At 45.3% G+C, this 25,898-nt stretch overlaps 1 protein-coding gene across 1 annotated transcript in view; it reads left to right on the top strand.

The window, feature by feature from the left end:
* SLC6A11 (solute carrier family 6 member 11) overlaps positions 1–25,898 on the top strand; it is a 123,295-nt gene that overhangs the window by 38,331 nt on the left and 59,066 nt on the right. Inside the window, exon 6 of the mRNA XM_030801849.1 lies at positions 20,341–20,475. Coding sequence (XP_030657709.1) covers positions 20,341–20,475 — 135 coding nt within the window. The remainder of the gene's footprint in view (positions 1–20,340; positions 20,476–25,898) is intronic.

The following is a 25,898-nucleotide window of genomic DNA, read 5'->3' as shown; positions in this document are numbered from 1 at the left end:
CTTTGGGAGGCTGAGGCAGGGGGATCACCTGAGTTTAGGAGTTCAAGACCAGCCTGGCCAACATGGCGAAACCCCATCTCTACTAAAAATACAAAAAATTAGCCAGGCATGGTGGTGCATGCCTGTAATCCCAGCTACTTGGGAGGCTGAGGCAGGAGAACCACTTGAACCTAGGAGGTGGAGGTTGCAGTGAGCCGAGATCGTGCAACTGCACTCCAGCCTGGGCAACAAGAGTGAAACTCCATCTCAAAAACAAACAAACAAACAAACAAAAGGCAGAATAGTCTCCTCCAATCCCATCACCATACATTCTCTCATTGTTTATGTGTTGCCCTCTAATCCTTAACGTGTGTAATCAGAGCTAACACTGCTGGAGGCTTGGGCACAGGCAGGCGTTGTGCTAAGCACCATGCAGCATCCTCTCTGTTAATTTTCCCAGCAGCCTTCCAGGGTCTCATGCTATTATCCCCCTCCCACCTTTTATAAGGCAGAGAGAGACTAAGGAAGCCATTCGAGGTCTCAGAGACAGTAAGTAATAGAGCCAAGATGCGGATGCAGATCTGTCTGGTTCTAGAGTCCTTTCCTTAGTATCACTCCTGGGCCCAGAATTCAAGGTCCTTCTCTGTTTCAGTCCAGTCTTCCTACCTCCTGTAGTGTAGACTTAGTATATTTATAACTTTACTGTATGTTTATACACGTTTGTCCCGTTGTAAAATAAGCTCCTGAAGGACAGAGTGCCTGGTGCTGAACCAGGTGCCTAAATAAAAAATGGTGAATAGGTGAATAGATGGATTGGTGCGTGAGTAGATGTGTGGATGGGTGCGTAGATGGATGGGTGAATGGGTGGGTAAGTAGATGGATGGGTGGGTGAGTAGATGGATGGGTGGATGGGTGGGCGAGTAGGCGGGTAGGTAGATAGGTAAGGAATGGGGAGATGGATGGGGGGGCAGTGAATAGCTATGTGGATGGATAGACAGAGGGCTAATCAGCAAATTCAGTCCTCTAACTTTACTAATGAGGCTGTGATATGCTTGAGAACACACAGGTGACAATTAGCTAAGTAAAATATCTCCTGTTGATACAAGCACCCTGTGGAGTGGATACTAATCACCCCATTTTGCAGATGTGAAAAACTGAGGCTCTAAAGGTTTAAGTAATGGGCTTGAGGTCAATTTTTAGTGGCAGAACTATGATAATGAATCCAGAGCAACTTTCTGCCTCTAGAATACTGTGCAGGCCTAGATTCTCCATCCCTTACTTCTTCATCCCTTTTGTTTCTGCCACACCCTGCTGTCTTCTACTCCTGCAGGAAGCCTTCCCTGACTTCTCCCACCCTCATCCTTCTTGGCCATCTCCTCACTCCTGCCATAGCTCTTGGCAGCAGCAGCATCCAGCTGAGCATCCCTGTTTGCCTCTTGTGTCTCTGTCAAGCTTGTGGGTCCAGGGAGATTTCTTACTTCATGAGACAAATATTAAACCTGTCCTGTGTACCATGTCCTGTGCCAGGCACTGCAGATATCAACTCTAAACAAGATTACAGGCTGGAGTGCGAGTCAGACTAGTTAACAGACAGTTACAAAATCTCCCTGTGGTAAAGATAAACATGACCCTGGGGAGCCAGTGGCATTAAGCTGAAGGGTGAAATGTGGGTAGTTGTTAATTTCCCAGAAGCAGGAGAAATAGGGGATTCCAGGGAAAAGAAACCGTGTATACAATGACCAGAAAGCTAACCTCCTTCCCTTTTCCCTCTTTCCTCTCTTCGGGTTTCCTTCTTGTTTGCCTATGTTGATTGGGAACCCATTGCATGCCAGGGACTCTTAGAGCATGTATTTTTTTATTCCTAGTGTGAGCCGCATGGGATGTGCTATGAGTGGTCACTTGTTGATTGATTCCATCAGCCAGCAAGTCTGTGATGCCTGTCATGTGCTAGGACCCGTTTGGTTGATTGGGGTGAAAAATGCTGGCATTTCCTGGCAGTCATTCAACCAATTGCTCTTCTCCCTCACCCCTCTCGGTGGCTAAGGGAAGAGCAGAGGGAAAACTTATCTTGGGGAAGAGGAGTGACAATCGAGAAAGGATTGATAGAAATTGTGTGTGATTCTGAGTGTGCAGCTCTAGGTGCGAGACCCTTGTCTGATAACCAGGAGCAAATGGAGGGAGACTGCAGGTTAAGAGGGAAGCAGGGAAATGATGGGAAGAGCGAGTCCCAGAAGCAGTGGAGTCAGACAGACCCAGGTCCTTCCTGCTGAGCTGAGGCACATCGTTTGCAGAGCACCTGCCACATGCTGGACTTTGGCCTGGGCCCTCCACTTTCATGATTTAACTTAACCTTCACAACAGACTGTCAGGCGAGTATTGGCAAATCCACTTTACAAATGAAGATATTGAGGCCCAAAGAGGCAAGTGATGTGTACAGGGTCACACAGCTGGTGGAGGAGTCAAGATTTAAACCTAGGTCTACCAAGGTGGAACCCAAAACTGGTGCTTTTCCCCCTGGTACCCACAGAGTCCTCAACAAGCATTGGCCCTCCCTCCTTGCCTTGACAAACATTTACCCACCGGCCAGACCAAGCGCTTATGATGTGCCAGGTACCCGTGGTGGGCTGGGTAATTTGAAAATGGATGGGTGGAAGAGAGCAGAGCCCATGGGCTCCACCACCTCTGGAACCAGGCAGGCCCCGGTCTGAATGGTTGCTCTGTCTCCACGGTGACCTTGGGCACAGGCCTTCTTTTCCTCTGAGCTGTTTCCTCAGCTTTACCTGGGGGCACTGAGAAACCCCCACCTCACGGGTTGTTATAAGGCTCAAGTGAGGCGATGTGTGGAAATATTCCCCCATGCTTGCATGCAGGGAACACCCCAATGTTAGTCTCATCATTATTGCTTGTAGTTTTTACAAATCCATGCTCCAACTTCAAAGTGCTCTCTATTTAGTGGGGAAGTAAGTTTGGATTCACTCACCTGAAGATAATCAACACGATTCTGGAGTAAGAGTTGTCAAATCCTGGCACAGTCTCTGTTGGTACCGAGTTTGGATAAGGAGGTTATAGTGGCCTGGGGTGGTCTGGAAAGGCCTCCTGGAAGAGGTGTGATTTCAGCATCACTTTGAGCAAGGGGAGGGGCTAGAACTGGACCTCACATTGGAGGAGGGGTGTGGAAAGGGAGAGCCAAGGATGGCTATAGGGGTTGGGAAGCCATAGGCTGGGCCAGACTTCAGAGTAGGGGAAGCACAATTATCAGAGGAAGGTCCCATGGGCAGTGGGGAGCCATTGATGTTCCTGAGTAAGGGGTGTATTTTGGGAAAGTGGAGGTGGCACCAACAGGCCTCACATTGTGCTCTATGCTGGGTAGCAGCTGTCTTCTTTCCTGTTTGACAACCCCTGATGTGTAATGAACTAGAACCCCCAGTGAGAACATTGGAGCAGACAATAATTCACTCGGCTGAAGCCAGAGAAGAGCCTTATCCTGAATCACAATTAAGTTGTGTCATAATTGTGATTGGCTTAGTATATTGATAATAATAGTACCAACACCCAGGAAACAAATGCTTACTCTATGCCAGCCTTGGTGCCAGGGCTTTTACAAACCACTCACAGACCCTGCACCCCTTGTTTGTGACAAGGATTTTGTAACATGGCTTTTGTCACCCTGAAATGCAACTCATAAATAATCTGCCTGCACAGATAAGTTCAAGAAAATTGATATGATGCTGTAGCTATATTATAAAGGAAAAGCAAAAAGAGAGCAAATTATAAATAAAACAGCATGTATTTCAATATGTAAATGCTCGAGCACACAAGAAAACATAATGAAGTAGTCAGGTGCTGGCATCAGCTTGTAAGAAATACATATGGATGTGAGACAAGAGAGCCGATGCACCACTGAATATTGTCCATACTTTTTCTCCACGTTTTACGTCTTTAAATAAGAACTAGCCACATATGTTATTATAGAATCACCACGAAGGCAATAGCTGGAATAGTGACTAATACAAGGGTGGTTGTGTCAATCACTCACATTCCACTGACAGTAGAGCCATTAGTGACATGATTTTCTGAAATGATGAACAATGCTTGGTAAAGTACTGAATTAAAGAGACAGCCTTTCCTCAATTTACATGGTAATTGCATTTCTGGAAAATTCAGTCTATATTAAAATGAAGTTAAAAAAATCTTTGAGGGTATATGTAAAACAGAGTTAGCTTCTCACTCGAATAATTATAAACAGCTCCTCCCCACCCCACAGGAAGTGGAACATGAGGAAATCTTGAGAAGCAGGAGAGTTTTTTGCTGCATGAGGATGGTCCCACACACTGTAGGATTCCCAGCATCTCTAGTTATTGGCCATCAAATGCATCACCTCCATCTTTATGATGACTCGAAATGCCTCTACATGTCTCCAGGTTGCCCCTTAGAGGATGTACTGCTCTTGTTGCAATCACTAACTTATGTCATTTAATCTTCACAATAATTCTTTGAAGTAGGTATTTTTGTTTCCACTTTATAGGTGGGCACACTGAGGCTTAGCGAGGTACAGTAACCTGCTCAAGGTCACAGAGCTGGGACTGGAAGCCCCTCTGTTTTTCTGTCTCACTATGGCATTTAATACTGAGTTATTGTTTTACAGAGCTATGTGCCTTCAAATTAATTCAACATGCACTTATTAAACACCTACTGGGTTTTAGACATTCTGGTAAGTCAAGGAGACATAAAGGCAAGTATCTAAGACTTGGTCCTGTGCAGCATGTGGGATTGTCCAGAGAGAAAGAGAGAGAGAGAGAATATGGCTCTGGAAAGGAATAGAACAAGTTCTTTATGCCCAGAATAGGCAGCCCTCGAGGGTGTATGAAGAGAAACAGGCTGGATTGGTAGGTAGAGATCAGCTTATGAAGGGCTTGTAAACAAGCCTAGTAAGAAATTGAGAGCAATGGAGAGGCACCAAAAGGCTTAAAGCCAGAGGATTCTATGACCAAGCTTTATAAAAAGGCCACCATAAAATGTGGCATGTGGAATGAATAGGAGGGGGCTGAGACCAGAACACATGCCATTAAGTAGTTTGGGTAGGAGATAGTGACAACTTTGAGGTAGAGAGAGAGGAAGAATTTGTGAAATAAGCAAGAGTATGAGTCAGCCCTCTGTGACCCAATGTAGAGGGTAAAGGAGACACAGCAGCCCAAGATGAAGCCCAGCTTTCTGGCTTGAGTGTTCAGTGCTCAGTGGTGCTGGTAGGCGAAATGGAGAAATATGGTAGGAGGCAGTGTTTTGGCTGGAGTTGAGGGAGACCATTCTTTGGGGACCCATTAAGTCTGCAGTGTCTGTGACTCTGCAAGTAGAGATGTTTGGGTAGCAGACAGATATGTCTGAGCTCAGGTGAGAGATGTGTGGAGTGGAATCGTTAGCATGTATGTTAGGATTTCTTTACCTGGAGCCTGTGGATGTTTCAAGGTATCCATGAACCCCTTGGAATTGTATAAAAATTCTGAGATTGTGTGATATGTACTTTTTTCTAGAGTGAGAGTCTGTAGATATTATCTTATTTTTAAAGGACCTGTGTCTTCCCAAAATGAGGGACCTCTAATATGCCATATTTTGTCTAATCTAAGTTACATCATTATTTTATGTACAAGAAGTTACATAATGCTTTCAATTAAGAACATTTGCCAGAAGTAAAAACACTTCCAATTAATCTACTATCCACTGCTTTAACATTATTCCTGTATGACACGTGGAATAGTCACACTAGACTCTATTGTTGCTTTGAAGTTTCTTCCAAAGGAATTGGCAGATTCTTCTGACCTCAGGTGTGTTTTCTGGGGTATTTTTTTGGCAATCAGTTTGTGTGTATTGTGGTAACAGAATGTAACATAGCTTCATTTACTTGGGGATATCTTCTTTTCTTGGATCCATAAAGTAATTGGCTGTTTCTGTGCAAGAAAATATGGAAGCGTGATCATCTCACCAATGATTTCTATTTTCTTTACAGTATCAAAATTTATCCCTATTTCTGTGCCTTTCTGCAGAGACATAGTGTAATCTTTTTAAAAGACATTCTAAATCTCACACAGCAATTGACTAAATTAATTTAAAATATTTTATCCAACAAAACCCTTAGCTCAGCTATAGTGATGAAATAGAAACAGCTATGTCCTTGGTCCCTTCCATTCTCGCAGTGGAAACTACATTGCAGCTGCCATGTGGGAGCCATCCTGATTTCAGAGATAATAAGGTGAACCATTTTTAAAACATGTATCTTAGAATTGATGGAATTGAAGCCCTGGGAACAAGCGGGACAGCCAGGAAGAGAATTCAAAAGAGAAGAGCACAAGAGTGAAGATGGGACTTGGGGAGCACCAACATGTAAGGGGCTGAGAGAAAGAGGAAGCTGAAGGGTTCCCTGAGAAGAAGGGAAAATCCAGGCTATTGAGGCTTCAAGGCGGGAGAAGGAGGGCGAGGGTTGTAACGTGTGCTGGGCTGAGCACGTCCATTGGAACTGGCCATACTGGGTAACAGCAGCTTCTATGGAGTGCTGGAACTTCCGGGAAGTGGAGCCAGATTATGCATTCCTCCCTGTCAAAAGGTTTTATCCTTGAAGAGGGGGAAGCAGGGAGGCTGAAATCAAAGAAGACACATGGAGGTTGTAGCTTGGATGACACCATTATCTAAAAGGGGGACACAGAAGGAGGAATAGATTTGGAGGAGACAGTAATAATTTTGGTGTTGAGTATGTAGAATTGTAGGTCTTCATAGGAAATCCAGGTAGACATATACATAAGACAGTTGAAAATATGGGTCTTAAATTCAAGAGATACCACTGTGTGAGGAGGATTAAAGAGCATCAGTACATTGGTGGCTCCTAAACCCATAGGAATAGGAAAGAAAACCCAGGAGAGTGTTTAGAGAATAGGATCTGGGTGAGGCCCCACTTCTGGGAAGCAGTTTGGAAATCTGTAAAGAGCAGCTTCCTTTGTGAGCTACCTGTGAGGCAGGACTTGTTCCTATGCCTAACACAGTAGCTGGCAGATAACAGATGCTAATTGAAGTTGATTGATTGATTGGTTATTTGATTAATTGATTGAAAGAATGCATGAAGAGGCTGGGCATGGTGGCTTAAGCCTGTAATCTCAACATTTTGGGAGGCCAAGGTGGGAGGCTTGCTTGAGCCCAAGAGTTCAAGACCAGTCTGGGCAACATAGCGAGACCCCCTGTCTACAAATAATTTAAAAAATTAGCTGGGGATGGTGGTGAACACCTGTAGTCCTAGCTACTTTGGAGGCTGAGGTGGGAGGATCACTTGAGCCCAGGAAGTCAAGACTGCAGCAAGCAGTGATTGCACCACTGCACTCTAGCCTGGGCAATAGAGTGAGACCCTGTCTCAAAAACAAAAACAAACAAACAAAAAGCAGGAAGTAATGAATCTGTGAAAGAGACTTAAAAAAATCATGGAGAAAGGAAGGAGAAAACTAGAGAAGTCTAATGAAGGAAAGTTTTAAAGCTGCAAAGATAAGAGATGAGCAAGCATGAAGAAGCCATTAGGTTGGACTATTCTAATAGTCCCTGGGGGACCCTGGTGTCTTGTGGGATGGCTGCCAAGTAGAGAAATGAAAGAAAGAGGATAGGACAGCTTTCAAGTGAGGTGAGAACAAGAGGTGAGCATTGATTCTTCTTCCAAGAAATGAAGCAGTTTTTAAAGGAGCATGTTGCAACCATCATGGGTGAGCTGGGAGGGATCCATGTTGCTCAGGATCCCTGAGGAAGGGCCCAGGAGAGCCCAGAGTCCTTGGCCAATTCGATGGATGGGAGGAGAGTCTGCCTTTCAGAACAGCGGATGCTTGCAGGAACAAGGCAGCACCTTGCTCTTTCTGGCTCCAAATGCAGCCCCTGAGTATTGGATCCCTCCTCTCCACAACTCCATCCCAAGCGTGTTTAAGGGAGTAAGAGGACATGGGGTGGTGCTTCTCATCTGGCAGTGTCCCCCAACTGGCACATCCTTGCCTGGGGAACGTGTGGTTTAATGGTGCCCTTGGTCACCATGGTGACACCAGCCTTCTAGTCTAAGAGAGATGGATGGGGTTTAAATCATTATTAGCCAAGGTTCCGAGTATGTTTTCCAGGCAGTAAATAATAACTCCTAATACCAGTGTAAGCTTGGCTGGGCACTGTGTGGAATGTTTATGTTGCTTGGGCTTGTTTTCATTTTGGGTTTGTTTTCTTTTCATGGTCTTTATGGTAGAGCTATGTAAAAATCAGTAGCATTGACTCCCTAGCTAACCTTAATTCAACATGAAATAGGCTTAAACACTAGACTCCCTCATCCAGTGAATTTTAGATATCCTGTGGACAGGGATTTAAATTGGGCTCAGCCTTCTTAATGAGCATGGTTGCTATTTAAGTATCTTGTCACCATTGCATACAGTGCTTGTGTCTTTCCTTGGAGGTGATTTTTCTCAGCCTGGAAAACTCTGCCTGCTTTGTGTCCTGGGTTCTTCTTGCTTTAAGGACTTTCTTCACGTAGCACATTCTAGATCAGGACTCTGGGGCAATGGGAACATGCTGTGCCTCCTTCAAAGTTCAGCTCCAGGAGGAGCTCTCTGGCACACCACTGCCAGCCAAGCTGCTTACACCATTGTGCATGTGCCTGAGGCCCTCTGCTGCCATCCTATGAACTGTCAGTCATATACATCTGTTCTAGGGTTAGCTCACACACCCTTGAGGGCAGGGACCCAGGTCATTCATCAGCATGCTCTCAGAATCCAGCACAGGGCCTGGCACACTGTGGGCTCAGTGGATGGATATGAATGGAATTCAACTGCGATTGTTTTACTCTCAGATGGAGAGGCTAAAATGAGAACATGGACTGTTCACACCAGAGCCTATTGCAGACATATGGGGTTATGTCCTGTTATGTTCTGTTTGTTCTTACTGTGTTATTGAGGTCTGAATTTATTCATTCATCAACTATTTGCAGTCTATGTAGGTCTTCCCAGGAAAAGTTTCAGAGCCTGTAGAGATGAATAAAGCCCTTGCCTTTGAGTAGATACCAAGTAAAGAGAAAGCCAGGTCTGTGAACAGCTGACCGTATTACAAGGCAGAATGAAATAAGGGCTAAATAGAAGGAGGAAGGGAAGCTACTGTCTCCTGTGGGCTGATGTGTCAGGTCACTGTACCTGGTGCTGTGTAGACATGGGCTCATTTAATCCTTACATCTACCAAGAGAGGTGGGAACTATGGTCTAAGATTCACAGATTGAGAGCCTGAGGCTTAAATGGATTGAGCTCATCTGCTGCATTGCTATCCCCATTTTACAGAAGAGAATATCAAGACCTAGAAAGATAATAGCTTGCCAAAAGTCAGCCACATGCATACAGAGTGCCAGAGGCTGGATGTGAACTTTGATTTTCTGAAGCCAAGGTGGCTCCCCGTATCTGTATGCCACATTGCTCAGTGTGTTGCAGGCTGTGACCAGGAGTGTTTTGTTCTGCCTGGATGGCCTCTTACTGAGTCCTAGAAGACATGGTCATTGAACTGGTCTTGAAGGTCAGCAAGATTTTCATAGGTAGAGAAGAGGAAAGGACCTTCCTTTGCTCACCTCCACTGTCCCACTCAGGTGAAGGGTGACATGAAAGCAAAGGTTTGCAGTCAGGGAAGTGCAGGGTTTGTTCAGGGAACACAGGAGGACATGATGTGAGATGAATGTAGCTGGCTTATAGGGGAACTTGAACTCCCAAGGGGTCCGTTCGGGGCTTCGGAGTTGAATGGCTCTGAGCTTGAATCTTGCCTTTATCTAGCTTTGGAATCATAGGTCAAATGCACAACTTCTGGATGCTTCAGTGTCCATCTCTGTGAAATGGGAATAATATTTTCTGTCTTCTAGAATTGGATAATGTAAGAATAAGGCACATCAAGGAAATGATAAATGTCAGTCCTATTATTATTAGCTATCTTCTGATCTTCCATTTCTCCCAAGTGAAGCATTTTTCCCTCTCGAGCCCTCTGTGTCCAACTAGGATGTCTCTCATTACCAAATAATAGAGTCTTGGACTCTGAGGGCTGGAATGAGCCATGGGTGTAGGTGATCTTTATGTTCCCAGCCATCATTGAGAAGAAAGAGTGACACTATTCCCTAAGCTCTTAGATGTTTGATTTCTTACCCCAGCCCCGATGATGCCTGACAGGAAAACACCCCTCCCTTGTGACCTCTCAGGGTTGGGAGGGGCATTTTCCTGTCAGTATCTGAGAAGTCTCCGCAACTTTCCCCCAATAACTGCACGTGAGCCCCTAGCAAACATGTACCCCTCAATGGAGAGCCCCCAAGCTCCTTCCTCACCAGGTTCCTGGCACATCCCAAAGGTTGGAGATATCCGTTGACCTTGGCTACTCCTGAAAGCCTGGCACCCCTCTTTACAGGGCAGGCTTCCTCCCTGTTGCGTGTGTCTGTGATGGTGCAGTTGGGTCCCCTGCTTCCCTTCAACTCAGCTTTGATTTCCTTCTATCCTTTTAAATTGGAGTATGATCTTATTTGGTTTCATCCAGATATAATTTTTTTCCCTTCCTTCTAGGCACTGTCTGCACCCTGGCCCATCAGCCACCACAGTTAGGAATTCAGAGAGGATTCTCATCCATAGTGGCCGCTCTGGCTGATTCCCTCTGTCCTTCATTTGAGTCTGGCTGCTGCGGCTCCTCCAAACAGCTGTGTATGCTTCTCCTGTGTCCTGAGGTCTTTCCTATCTCTGGGTTTTATTCACTTAGATTTTCCCAGCCAATGGATTATCACCTCTTAATACCAGCCTTCCACTGCTGCCCCCATCTATCAGGGAGAAGATCCATAAGGATTGTCAAGAGCCATTTCCCAGTGCCCCTCACAGCTGAGACAGAGCTGATTCCTGCCTCTTTGTCTGTAGTCTTGAACCCCCAGATGTGTTGTTCTCTGCCAGCCAAGGCCACTCGCTCACTGGGTTGGAGAGGCATTGCTTATTGCACAGCGATGGTGAGTAAAGGCAGTCACAATCTTTCTAATTATCGAGCAGTCTTCATGTCACATGCTTTGCAGAGTGATCTCTAACCAATCCTCACGACATCATTTGAAATAGGCATTATCCTCATTTCACACAGAAGATGGAAGCTTAGGAAGATCTCATGGACCGCCAAGCCCATGTATGCGCCTTGTGCTTGGTGATGGGGCCCATGCCAAATTTGGCCATCCCGTCAGGCCCATTTTAAACCGGCAGAGAAGGCTAAAACTGTGGTGGCCAGGCACGGTGGCTCACACCTGTAATCCCAGCACTTTGGGAGGTCGAGGTGGGTGTATCACAAGGTCAGGAGATCAAGACCATCCCGGCTAACATGGTGAAACCCTGTCTCTACTAAAAATACAAAAAATTAGCTGGGCATGGTAGCATGCACCTGTAGTCCCAGCTACTTGGGAGGCTGAGGCAGGAGAATCGCTTGAATCCAGGAGGTGGAGGCTGCAGTGAGCCAAGATCGCACCACTGCACTCCAGCCTGGTGACAGAATGAGACTCTATCTCAAAAAAACAAACAAACAAACAAAAAACTGTGGCTTCCCAAGACATGGTGATATCTTTGGCAAAGCTGTTCTAACTGCTCTTTACACAGACAAAACTTTCTGAAGACTTCCTGATTCCATTTATCGCTTTTCCTGGTTAACTCTAGGAGTAGAAGAATGGTCACTCTTAAGGGTCCACCTTCAGCTCCTGAGTTGTTCTCTTCATGTCTGAGTTGTTCTCTTCATGTCTGACTAGAAGGAAACAGTGTGGATCATTTGGGATTAGTGCCTCCATTTGGTGAAAAACAACAAACTCAGGGCAGGAACAGGACCCACGCAAGATCACAGAGGCAATTAGTGGTTAGATATTTAGCTTCCATCTTTGACTCCTTATAATGGAGACTTCAGAGAACAGGAGCATAAACAGGATAGTTTATTTCTCTCTCCCATAACAGCATGGGTGTGAGCTGCCTGGTTTCAGGAACCCAGACTCCTTCTGTTCTGTTGCTTTGCTTTCCTTAGGGTGTTGCCCTCATTTACATGGCCTAAGATGGCCCAAGACTTTGTTTTCATTTCAGCCCATGGGAAGGGCAAGAAAGGAAGGATGAGATACAGCCCTTCCCTTTAAGGACATGACCTGGAAGCTGTACATGGCACCTTCATTTCTATCTTGTTGGCCAGAACATAGATGGCCGTGCCCACCTACAAAGGAAGCTGGGAAATATCTTTATTCAGGGCAGCCATGGGTCCTTTAGAAAATGAGGGGTTTTGTTACTGCAGAAGAGGGAGAATAGAGTCATGGTCTCTGTGCTGTGGTGAGATGGGGACCACCTGCTTTGCTATTCCCTGCTCCAGTCCTGCCCGTCAACAACTTTCTTCTCTTCCTCCTCAACCCAGCCCAGGGGTAGTGCCCTGAAATGTAGATCCCACATGGGTCAGTGTTTAGTTAGATTATTTTAGGCCCCACGCACAGGCTAATTTTCACAGCTAATGATACACCACTTGCACTTGTACAAAAATTATAACTTTAGCTCTTCATGGAAATACCACTGCATTGTTAAAATACCATTACCCCCTTGAATAAATGCCACTGTTTTCTTGTGAAAACATGACTCTACCTATTTAGAATTTGGTTGCTTAAAACAGAAAGTTTTCCCCTACATTTACTATTTCTGTTAGAATGTTCTAGAACAACACCTCCAACAGTGGTAAAAATTGTGAGGAGGCCAGATGTGTCCAGGGTGGCCTTCCTTCTTTAGATATGCATTCTGTTAGCATTTTATTCCCAAAGATAAATAGTATCTTTGTGGGAGTTATGCCAGACTGTTAGTTGACTGCTCTAGTGTTCTTTCCTGGGAATGCAGGTAGTGGTCTCTAAAAAACCAAAGGGGAGAAAAATCAGTTAATATTTAAAAGAGTGATTGTCTAGGGATTGGACGTTCAGTGTCATGCTTTCTGGCCATATGGGATGGGCAGATGCACCTGAGAGATAGAGGCGAGACTGGCTGGAAGGGGATGCAGGGGAGAGGCGGGACTGCACAGTGTCCCCCTGGCTGGGAGAGTGGGCGATGGATTATGAGTTGCTGCCAAATGTCAGGTAAGCTGAACACTTGAGGTTAAAAACAGCCAGAGGAGACGACAAGATGGCAGCACCTGGCCACATGTGTGGCAGAGTGCAGCATGTGTGCTGGAGAGAGCAGACTTCTGAGCACTTCCAGCTCTGTGACCTAGAATTCCCTAGGCTCAGAGATATTTTTGTCTGCCTAGGCTCAGAGGAATTTTTGTGTGCAAAGTGGGGAAAGAACCTACTCAAGTGGTGTGAAAATTAGTTAGAGAAACTGTATGAGATATTTCTGGCACCCAGTAGGTGTTCAGTTAATAGCAGCATTTTCCAAGGCTCTGGGTAGCAAGTTCACAGAAAGTTCAACCCAAATCCGTGTCAGGACCCTGGATAGCTCCAAGGAGTCCTGGTCCTTTGTGGCTGACTGAGAGAGCAGGGAAGGATCTCAGAAACCATCCATCTGGTCCTTTCCCACAAATCCAGAAAGAGGTTCTTTCCACTGGTGGTCCACGGGATGATTTCAGTGATAATCCATGAACCCAAACTGCAGAGCATCCAATTACAAAGTGAGACAGCTCCTCCCTTTTCATGTCCCTTAAGGTGAAAGGTATGCTGAGGTGCTGGTTTATCTTTAGCACCTCTCTAGAACTTGCTTCTCCTGCTTTTGAACAAAGACAGAACACAGCTCAGACTCAGAGCCTTTGGCTAGAATTTAATCACGTTTTATTTTCGTCACATTTATTTTTGTAGTTACTTTCCATTTGCAGTAAGAGATCATAGTTTTCTGTTTATGGTGGTAATTCACAGTTTTCTCATTATGTATATTTGTTTAATACAAAAGAGTGTACTAATATATAGAAAATATTAAGTAAATAATACAAAGGTGATATGGGTATATGGCAAAAAAATACTGGGAAGATGCTATGAATGATTGAAGTTTGGATTAGTCTATCCTTGCCCCTTTGTAGATGGTAAATGCCAGCCCAGAGAGGGTATGGAACTGGCCCCAGCTGCCCAGCACATTGGATCTTCTGATTTTGTGGTCCTAGGTTCTTGCCCCACACTGCCCTGCTTTTTTGGATGCCTTTTGAACAAGACTTGGCTTTCCAATTGACTCCATTATCCTGGAAAACTTAGGGTGGGGTGGCCCTTCTACAATGTTTGTGGCATTCCAAATAATCAGACAATCTCCTTGCTCTGAAATAAATGGCCGTGTCCTGGAAGTAGGGGGAAAACCACCCCACAATCCCAGTATTGGGATGTAAATGAGCAATTAGCATCAATTAAGACAGGATACAGTATAATTACCACCAATTGTGCTAACCTTTATATTCAGAAAGCCTTGACCTGTGAAAAGGGAATTAAACAATAGTGAAAACTCTTTCTTAACCAAGGGATGTGTTTTGGGCAGTGACGCCTCCTTTCACGGACTGAGGGTTCTGACAGATTAGACCCTCCTTTCTCCATGCCCACCCTTCTGGGTCTGGGGCACTACTGGCAGTGGCCAGGAACAGCCAGGCTTGATGGTACCTTGTCAGAGACCTTATTAAGCCCATCACCAAATGCTGCATAATTCAGCATAATGCCTGAACCCTGCTGTGGCCTCTTACCTCTTCCAGACAAATTCTAGGGCCTCAGACATCTTGAAAGGGACACTTTGCCAGGAAGCACCTTGCACCTAAGCTGCCCTGCCCTCTGTATATGACCTGGTCTGTCTTTTAAAGCCAAATCCTTTGTGATGTCCTTGTTTATAAATATGCCTCTGAAAATCCGATTCAATTTTCTGAATCCCATTTTATGTGAACCCAGCATCACATATGGATGCAGCACAAAGCAGTGTTCCTGATGAACTGCACTGTAACGTCAGAGTTCCAGATCTCAGCCTGCTTCTTTGTTCCTCTGTCCAACAAATACGTATTGAGCACACCTTATGTGCTATATACACTGTTCTACATGCTGTGGATACAGCAGGGAAAATAAAAGACCAAACCTTTATATTGTAAAAATCTTAAACTTACAAGGCAAGAAAATTGCTGATGGAGAGCAGCTTTAGGTGCTGGGAGGATGCGGGAATGACAGGGGTGATGAATGTGGGATGGGGCTCAGGGCGGACAGGGCAATTCATCCTCTCAGCAACATCTGGGCAGATAGTGTGGTTTATGAGGCTAAGAGGGTGGCTTCTGTAGCAAGACAGACATTTTAAATGGACTACTCTGAGCCTCAGCTTCCAGACCTTTAAGATAGAAAGGACAATGAGTTCTCAACTGGAGGGCAGGGCCCTGACTTGGAGGAACCCTCTGCCTGTGGGGACTCAGACACACACAGGACGAACGTCTTGGGTGGCCGAGGAGCTGGGGATGGACTCTGTGGACAAAGAGAGACTGAGAAAAGGCAAGGAGGCCTAAGAGGCCTGGCACGTTCCCCAACAGCAGGGAACCTGGTAGTCTGGGGAAGGGTGGAGACTGGCCAAGTCACACGGCAAGCCCGGGCAAAGCCAGGACTGAACCAGTGTTATCCGACTCTAAGCCCAACCCTTTCATCATATCCCACAACCTTTGAATTCAAGGCTAAGGAGGTTAGACTCAGGAACAGGAAAGAGACATGTAGGATTATTATTTTTGTAACTCCAGCTGCAGTATGGACAGTATAGGCTGTCAGTGACCAAGAAGAAAGGTGATGAATGGCACCAGCAATGGGGGTGAAAAGGGGTTGTAACTTCAGAAGGTAGTTGGAGATCTAGTTGGCAAGACTTGATCACTGATTGAATGTGGGGGAAGCTGAGAAGAGAGGTGGACCTAACTCTGAGCACACCTGAGTGACAACCTGGAGATTCCTGGATATATGAGGGGGCAGACAATACCCTCTGCCTATTTCTACGTCCTTGGCTAGTTTCACATCTTCCCTGCCTGACCCAGCCTCTCCCATTCCTGCTTATCTTTGGGGACCCAGCTCCAGCCCATGTTCACAGACAGGAGAAGGCTGGATCCCTTCCCAGAGACCCTGGAAGCACCTTCCCAACTTGTCTCCATAACCTCCTTTTCTTGTGTGACCCTCATTATGTGGTGTCATGATCCCAGGAGTTTCATTCCTAGATGCTCATGTGCATAAATTCCTTCCTCAAGGACTAGACCTGGGTCTTACCATTCTGTTGACCTGCAGGAGAGTCTGAGAAAGCATAAATGAAACTTGGACTAGACCAAGGGTAGCAGATAGATGGGTTTCATCCCAGCTGATCATGGCAGGCTGCCTGGAGTGCTGTGTGGAGGGTTCTGAGGCTGCATCCAAGCTTAGCTGCAAAGAATGCTGTGATCTATTAGTGATGTCTGACAAGGCACAAGAGGGAAGAGTGGCAGTATGTGTGTCACTTATGTGCAGTCTCTTGATGACAAGAATCTGTATGGTTTTGACAATGCACAGCTGTTCTCAGGAAAAGTGAAAGATGATGTCCAAGTGTCTGGTGTGGCCAAGGGTAGAAACAGATTAGAAGTAGCTTTTACAGAGCCACTTTTTAAAGTGGCTTTAAAAGAGCTATAGACACAGGCTATCCTCAGCATTGAATTTCAACCTTCATACCACTCTCCACTTGTGTGCCTTACATAATGATGCCTCTAAGCCACCTTTTGTACCCTGACTCAAGGCTCTCAAACCTCAGCTTACAAATGATTTTTTCTGGGCTAATGCCTGCCAGCCAGTGGTTTCATTTTGGCAGCCTAACTCTTTTTCTGCACTGTGGTCTTTGGGCAATTCATCTGAATATTTTATTTCCCTTGGTTTCATTTCCCTTGGTTTATGGTTTTATAAAAGAAGTGTAAAAATGAAGGTGCGAATACCAGTGGAGGGAATGTAGTTCTCCTAAATATAATGTAGAAGCAGAGCATCCAATCAGAACTCTAAACAATGGAATTGCTTCAAAATTATCATCAGCCACTTAATAAACCATGTCACTATAGTAATTGAGGAGCAGTCTTCTGTACATGGTGCCTGGGAACAGTGAGGGTACATTTGGCCAGGTTATAAGTGACCCTCTTAATGACACCCCACTGGCTCAGTCTACCCAGTATAGACTGGACATAGCATAACCAGCAAGCATAGTCACATCAAAGTGGTCCCACAGGTGAAGGACAAATTTTTATGATTTTTGAGTTGTTCTTATGTTTTACATGGTAATGTTCTTTTCCTTAAATTTTGCGAGCATTGGGAATTAAGATAGCTGAGTTCCAAATATTATGTATCTGGAACAGGTCAGCTCCTGGACATTCTGGATAATTAATCTTCTGCCACACAACAGAGACAAAAGTGGAAATTACTAAATGAAAGCAATGGGTTATTAGCCTCAACCTGATGTTTTATAGACTTAAGCTGATTGGCTTTGGCGGGCGGGGCGGGGGGTGGTAATTTTGAAGGAAATGAATCAAGAATGTATATGAAATGCCGAAGATCCATCATAGAAGCTGCGTACAAAGCTAAGTGAAACTGGAGATTTTATAGCACTTTTAGCTCTCTGCAGAAACCATCAAGCCTTATTGATTACTGGCCTCTTATTTTTATTAATATTAATATTGATTTCTGCTCTTTTATAATATATTTGATCTGCACCTTTTCTGGATTACATTGCATATGATAGCAAGAGATTGTGTTGATTATGTGACATGTCAATTGAGCTGATGGATGATTTGGAAACAGGGATGCAGAAATTGGTGGTGCAGGGGCCATGAGTGGGCTGGGGAGGTTGCCATCATTGCAGAATAGAGACATTGTCTGAATAAAATAATCCAGCCTTTCAGGGTGTGTCCACAGGACCCACTATCACCAACCTTTGCTGGTTCTAATTTCCTATTTTTGAAGACTGGGTTTTAAATCTCTGCTTTGTCATTTACAAATGGAATGACTTGACTTTTCTGAAAATCTCATCTCTAAAATGGGAAAATAACACAGGGTTTGCATGGCTGTCATGAGGGTTGCAGATTGCGTACATAGGTAGCCTGGTGGTTGAATGTGTGACCTTGGAGTCAGGCAGGACTTGCCATGACCCCCATGTCTTGTTGTTATTCATTCACTGGGCAATCCTGGACAAGTTATGACTAACTTCTCTGACCTTTGTCATGTGTAAAAAGAAGATAATCATGCCTACTCATTCTTGTTGAATGCTTCGTGTGTGGAAGTGCTAAGTAAATGCAGCCATTGTTATTATCATGTGTAAAGGGCTGGGCATGGAGTGAGGATGTCTTGTTCCCTTCTTCCTTCTATCCACATTTTCCAAATAATGAATTCCTTATCATCCTTTATGGGCTGACACTTCTTTGGAGAAGCCCTTCTGGACTGCTCTTGCAGTGAGGGACTCACTCTCTCTGTGCTCTTCCATTCTTTTTGCTCCCCTGATGACATGAGGCATGACCTCCTGTCTATAAGTCTTTCTTTACTACCAACTGGAAGTCGCTTGAAGCAGAAATTCCCCTCCTGTGATTCAGTCTTTATTTTTACCTTCCAGGACCTAGTTCAGTTCTTGGTGCATGAGAGTGTTTGAGTGAGTGAGTGAGTAGGTGGATGAACTGAATCAATAAAGGAATACATGAATGAATAAATGCGTGGAGGACTGAAGCACTGGTCAAAGAAACCCTGGGTTGAATAGGAGGGAGAGGCTAACTTAGAAAGCTGGAAGTCTCAGGGCATAGATTCTTTATCTGGGAAATTGGAGTCTCTGAACCAAAGCTTGCATGCATATCTGCATCTGAGCACATTTGGAGGGAAGGTCCTCAGATTCTCAGAAGTGTCCCCGGACTCCAAATATTGACAAGTTGCTGACCTGAACAGATGGAGAAGGCAGGCCCCGCTGAAAGGACAGAACCAAGTGATTGGAGGAGTGAATGTGACAAAAGAGAAAAGTCAGAACTGGCAGGACACTGAGTCCTGCAGGGACCTCAGTTAAGGGGTGTGGCCGGCGCCACAAGCAGTCCCTGGGACGGGAACTCCTATAGTCCCTGCGGGCCTTGATGCCTCCTTCTAGGCCGCTCTTGTGCAAGGAAGCTCAAAGGAGGTTTGTGTCTTTCACTGTCTTGATGCTTATCCAGAATCCACTAGCTAAAAGGGTCTGTCAGGTTCATTGGGTCCAATTGCCTGCCTCCAAATGGACCAAGCCCAAATGGTTCCAGGCAGGCACTGAGTTTTTTCTGCCCCCAAAGTTTTCTGCCCTTTTCTTCCTTTCCCTCCCCTCTTCTCACCTTCATTATTTTATCCTATCCTATCCTGTCATGTCCTATGCTATGTTATCCTGTGCTATCCTATGCTATGCTATGCTATGCTATGCTATGCTATGCTATGCTATGCTATGCCATCCTATCCTATCCTACGTTAGTCTAGCCTATACTATCCTGTGCTATACTAGTCTCTCTTTAACTATGAATACTTAACTTTCAGTAATGGCTGTGGCTTTAAAAATGTGGGTATTGACCCAACAGTGAATTCTAAAGTAGATTTAGAAGATCATGACCAGCTTATTTAAAAAAAGAATATAATAGAAAATATTAGCATGTATCACACATGTTATTTTGTGAAACTTCCTTTTCAGCTCTATGTTTTCTGGATTGTGATATATATTTCTTTCTGTGTTGTGGTCAAAAAAATTCAACAAGTACCACTCTCAAGCACATCACAGGCACTCAGTAGATAGCACTGAAAGACCTAGCCTTTGGTGAGGTATGAGGCAGGAGGACAGGCCATGTTAGGGGTTACTTCTTGATGCACCAGGAAGCCCTTCTTTCGTTTACCCCCTCTGTGGCCCACTCCTGTCACCCCTGCTTCCTTTTCCTTTTTAATTTTATTTATTGTGGTAAGAACACTTAACATGAGATCTGCCCTCTTAATGTATTTGTAAGTATCAAATGCATTGTTGTTGACTGTAGGTGCAATGCTGTCCAGCAGGTCTCTAGAGCTGATGCATCTCACTACTGAAACTTTATACCTCTTGATTAGTGATGCCCCATTTCCCCCCTCCCAGTTCCCCACAACTGCCATCCCACTCTTTGATTCTATGAATTTGACTCTTTTAGGTACCTCACATGAGTGGAGTCATGCAGTATTTGTCCTTCTGTGACTGGCTTGTATAGATGAATGGATCAAGCAAATGTGGTCTATGCACGTGGGGGAATGCTACTCAGCCTTGGGAGAGAGGGTCCTGGTGCAACATGCGACAACACAGATGCACCCAGAGGATGTTGTGCTGAGTGAAGTAATCCCATTGCTCTCATCCCTTTCTTGATTATCTCCTCTCCTCTTGTACACAGGTTGTATATGTGACCGCGACATTCCCCTATATCATGCTGCTGATCCTCCTGATACGAGGGGTCACGTTGCCCGGGGCCTCAGAGGGCATCAAGTTCTACTTGTACCCTGACCTCTCCCGGCTCTCCGACCCACAGGTGAGAGTCACTTGCTTAATGTGCAGCATCACCCACCACCACTGGGAAGCCTTCTGCAGAGCCCCTGCCACTGGCCACTGAGATTCAACAGCTGGTTGAACAGTGGAAAGCCTGTGGACTCTTTCCCAGAATAATTTTAAACGCATAAATTAAATATGTAGGAAAACAAATATTTTAAAATACGTTACCAGAACATTTTAAAAAGGCAAATTTCTGACATGGTAATAGATGCACATTTTAAAACAAGGACATTACATAGCCAGATCCAGCAGCAAGTCTGATGACTACTGTGATTTGAAAGCAGCAATGAGCATAAGTGACATTTCAAGATAGCTATACCATGATATGAAAATATCTTCTATTGCTAACAGGACTGCAGTTCGTTGCCTGCATCTAAAATTGAAACAAATACTAAATTTCAGTTAGAAGTTAATTAAAAATTTAAAAAAAAATTCTACCCAAATCACAGATCTCTGCAGTAGTGCATCTCGGTGAGAGAAACTGGGTCTTTGTTCGTGATTGATTTTCTTTGTGGGAGTAGCTCATAGTAAAAAAAAAAGAGTTGGAGAAACTGGCTAAGCTATCAGTTGTCTTTGGTAAGGCATTGGTTGTTCTGAATGGTGAGTAGTAATTGTGCCTAAGGTTCTCTAAGTGGATACATGGTGGTGTGCCCCGGACTACATTAAACAGATAAAAACAGAACATCTCACAAGCCTGGTGGTTCTCAACCTCAACTACATGTCAGAAGTTCTTGGGGAGCTTTTGAAAACCCTAATTCCCAGAGCACAACCCAGACCAATTAAAATGAACTCTCTAGATGTGGGTCGCATGTGTCAGTATCTTTTAAAGGCCTCTAGGTCATTCTAGCGTGTGAAGTAACTTAATCAAAGACATTTGAGCAAGCGAGCAGGCACTCTTTTTTCTATTAAAACACAGAACACATGGAATCAGTACAGTTTCCAAATAGGAAATGAGGCTTGCAAGAAGTTTCAAGTCTGCGATATGTGGCTTCCAGCCACCTCCTGTTAGGGGAGCTTGCGGGGGAAGCGTTTGTTGGGGGATGGTTAGCGCAGCTCAGAGGCCCCTCATCACGGTGGGCAGAATGGGAAGTTAGCTCATTTTTGTCTCAGTTTGCTATGCCTTGCAGGGCCTTGAGGCTGAGGATACCACTAGGCACCTGCATGGCATTCTGAATTATAGGCAGAATCCCTGGGAAGAAGGAAATTAGCTTCAACTGTTGGCTTTGCCAGTTCCTGATCTCTGATGGCAAAGGCTCAGTTGAAGGAGCAGTTTTGGAGAACATATTCTACAAACCACTGGTCGGTGTGTTTTTATGAGGTCCACGCATTCTGCCTTGTTGACTCTTTCCTACAGGCCTGCAAAATCTCAAGTGTTTACCACTTGGCTCTTTCTAGAAAGTTTGCTGACAGTGCACTGGAGTACCCTCAGGGGCGTGTGAACAGGGGCTGATGGGCCCCACTCCACCTGATCCCCGAGTCCGTCCTTGTTGCTCTCCACCCCTGCTGCCACCAGCCTAGTCCAGGCTACCACCATCACCCATTTGAAAACTGTAGTAGCCCCCTAACTAGTCATCCAGAAATGGCTCCTTGACCAACTAGGCCACTCCCCACCCAGCAACAGAGGGATCTTTTTGAAATGTAAATCCGATGGGCACCTCTTTTGCTTAAATCTTCCTGGGATTCCGTGTGGTCTTTGGAGTAAGATCCAAATGGTGGGGTCCCCACTGTCCTCTGTGCGCTGCCTCCTGGCTGCATCCCCTACCACTCTCCCTCTCTTTCAGCTCATTCCAGGTATTGACCTCCTCTCTGGACATCCAATAGACATGGCCTTTCTACCCCAGGGCCTTCACACATGCTGTTTCTCTGCTGGAAACACTCCTTCTTTCTTCCCCAGACCCTCCTTCCCCACCTTGACTGACCAACCATCCACTCATCCTTTTTTTTTTTTTTTTTTTTGAGATGGGGTCTTGTTCTGTCATCTAGGCTGGAGTGCAGTGGTGTGATCTCAGCTCACTGCAACCTCTGCCTCCCAGGTTCAAGCAATTCTCCTGCCTCAGCCTCCCGAGTAGCTGGGATTACATGAGTACGCCACCACACCTGGCTAATTTTTGTATTTATTTTTTTTTTTTTTTTAGTAGAGATGGGGTTTTGCCATGTTGGCCAGGCTGGTCTCGAACTCCTGACCTTGTGATCCCCCCACCTTGGCCTCCCAAAGTGCTGGGATTACAGGCGTGATCCACCGTGCCCGGCCCACTCATCCTTTAGGACTCAGTTTAAACATCACTTCCTCAGGCAAGTCTTTTCTGACTGCCCATCATGCACCACCCCCAGCACCCCATACTTCTTTTCCAAAGCACCTACATATCCTATATATTTACTGTAAGATATTTATGTGTGTATATAGTTGTGTGTGATCTTTATTTGTTCAATGTCCGTTTACTTGTTGAACAGGTATTTTCTGAGTGCCTACTCTGTGTCAGAGATTATTGTAGGCATTGACAATTTTCCACAGGGTGGCCACTGGCTGAGAAGGCAGCTTGGGAGCAAGGTCTGTATCTGCCTTTCCTACCATTGTATCCTCAGTCCCTGATGAGCTCAATGCTTGGTACACAGTAGGTGTTCCTTAAATGTTTGTTGAATGATAGGAGTAAGGGCTATTTTCATTTTTCACGAGAAGGTTCTCTTTAACAAAAAGTCTAATAACCTCCAGGTCACCAAATCCGTGAGCCGTAATGTTTTTTGATTCTCTGTCAGTGATGGCTAGGACACATGTATGTGTGTTTGTGTGTGTCCCAAAAGCAACTATGTCCCCAAAAAGCAACTGCTGATTTTCTGTGGCATAAATAAGGATAGCAACCCCAAGAGGGAAAGGAAAACAAAACCCCATGTATGTTGGTGTGTTTTGGCAGCTGGGGTATGCTGCAGGAAGAAGCCCAATGTGGCCTGATTCCAACTGTCCCCATTTGTGAATACCTAGCCCATGAAGAAACAAGAAGCACTGGTTTCCATTCCTGCTCTCTGCCAGTGGTGATATGACCTTGAGTAAGGCTCCTAGCCTCTAGGGGGCCATGTCCCCTCCTCCCTCAATCACAGGTTGCACCTGCCTGCCCCAGCCGATGGCCTTGAAGGTCAAGTTTGTTGGCCCAGTCATGGAGGAATATTTTTTTTTGAATTATGTATGTATGTTAGTAGGCATTAAGAATAAAACTGGGACATAAACCATATCAAAATCATGGCTTTATTGCTATTATTGCTAGAATTAGACTATATATATGATATGTATAATCTCATACACACACATATATACATACATACATATATACACAGGTTGAGCGTCCCTAAATGCTCCAAAGTTTGAAACTTTCTGTGTGCCGACATGGCTCTCAAAGGAAATGCGTCAATGAGCATTGGAGCTCATTGGAGCATTTCAGATTTTCAGATTAGACATATTCAACCTTTACATACATACATACACATATATGTCATATATATGATTGAAAGTGAGGCTAATTTAAAGGCAAATGTTAAAAAAATATTAAAACAAACATGGACATGACAAATGTAGTGCAGGTAGAAGGTGGCTGGCCAACATCTGAGGCACAGTGCTGTGGGAGTAGAGAAACATCCTAAGCTGGTCTTAGGACTTCCATAGCCACATGGTCACCCTACAGACAACTGAGGCACAGCTCCCAAAGTTAGGGAGAGTAGATTAGGAAGAGGGGTCAACTGTAAGTATTTTGTCAGGAAGTCAGTGAAAGTTCCCATCTTGTGTCTCTTTGTAGTGTTGTCCTCTTAGCAAGTCCAGATTATTTGTTTGTTTTCTGAAAATGATCCTTAGTTTTCCCGTACTTCTAGAAATGATCCTGCACTTCAAATTGCACCACGAAGAAAAGTTCCCAGATAGTGTCCCTAGGCCTGGCTGATGGGCTAGTCTGGGAGCATGGGCACCTTTGTTTCTTTGGGATAATCCAGCAGTTGCAGTATTCAGGCCTCTTGCAGCTATGAGAAATTAAAGGGGTGACTCTATAGCCAGTAAAATCTCTCCCACAAGTGGAGAAATAGGAAATAGGAAGGAGAGATGATTAGGGGAGGAAGAGAAGCCTGTGGGGAGTCAGAAGGCTGGGCCTCAGGCTGAGCTCCAGGACACATTCAGGTCTCCAGCCTCTGAGCCCCGTTGGTCCCCAGGGCTGCTCCATCTAGTCCCTTGGAGGATGAGGGTGAGCTCAGGTGGACTGAGGGCCAGGAGGGGGTGAAATGAGCACTTGGTGGGGAGTCCTTCCTAGTCAATGGGCTCCAGGATGGCAGGGATTACAACAATCATGTGTCCCATTCATCTATCACCAGAGCCCAGCAACCATTCCTTAATTTGTTCCACTGGTAGTTATTGCAGCCCTGCCTGTGCCAGCTACTCAGCATGTAGAATGAGTAAGAGCCTCCTTGTCCCCAGGGAGCATACGGTCTGATGGGAAAGGGTGGAGTCTCACCTCTTCTGGGGTTCCCTCCCTAGAAAAAGAGGGAAGTGGGGTTGGATGAGACCAGAAGTTCTCCTCCATTCTTACAATCTGTTGAGAAGGAGTAGCAAATTGTTGTTGGTAATCATCTGAGTACCAGAGCCTGTGAACAACTTGTGCCTTTTATACATTAGAGTGGGCTTAAAGTGACTGCATTTAGGCTGGACACAGTGGCTCACCCCTGTAATCTCAGCACTTTGGGAGGCTGAGGCAGGTGGATCACTTGAAGTCAGGAGTTTGAGACCAGGCTGGCCAACATGGTGAAACTCTGTCTCTACTAAAAATATAAAAATTAGCCAGGTGTAGTGGCACACACCTGTAATCCCAGCTACTCTGGAGGCTGAGGCAGGAGAATTGCTTGAACCTGGGAGGTGGAGGTTGCAGGGAGCCAAGATAACGCCACTACACTCCAGCCTGAGGGACAGAGCGAGACTCCGTCTCAAAAATAAATAAATAAGTAAATAAAATAGAGTGGCTGCATTTATACCATCACTTTCCCTCTCTTGCCTTTCTAGGAACTTCCTGGGAAGGTCCACTAGGAAAGTCAGGAGGGCTGTTAGCTGGTGCACCTTGCGTTAGAACCCCAAAATTGCCTTGTCTCTTGTGGCTCCGTGAAGGGCCAGGCTGCCATCGTGCTCCAGTAATAACCGTGGGGATGGCATGTTATCAGCAGAGTTTACTTCTCTGCAAACATGTGTGGGGTTCATGAAGCCTGGGCCTGGGCCAGGACAGGTGGGCATGTGCAGGTCAGCAGGAAGAGGAGAGTCCCCTGGCACCTTCCCACCCCAGAGGATACTCTTCTGCCCACATCCCCACCAGAGCGATGAGGAGCCCCAGTTTAGCTCTGTGGCCCCTCCATGATCCAGGATCTCCATTAATTCCAGACTGATTC

The sequence above is a fragment of the Nomascus leucogenys genome, chromosome 21 (genome assembly GCF_006542625.1).
Source record: "Nomascus leucogenys isolate Asia chromosome 21, Asia_NLE_v1, whole genome shotgun sequence".
NCBI classification, from domain to species: Eukaryota; Metazoa; Chordata; class Mammalia; order Primates; family Hylobatidae; genus Nomascus; species Nomascus leucogenys.
This window is presented reverse-complemented; position numbering and strand designations above follow the sequence as displayed.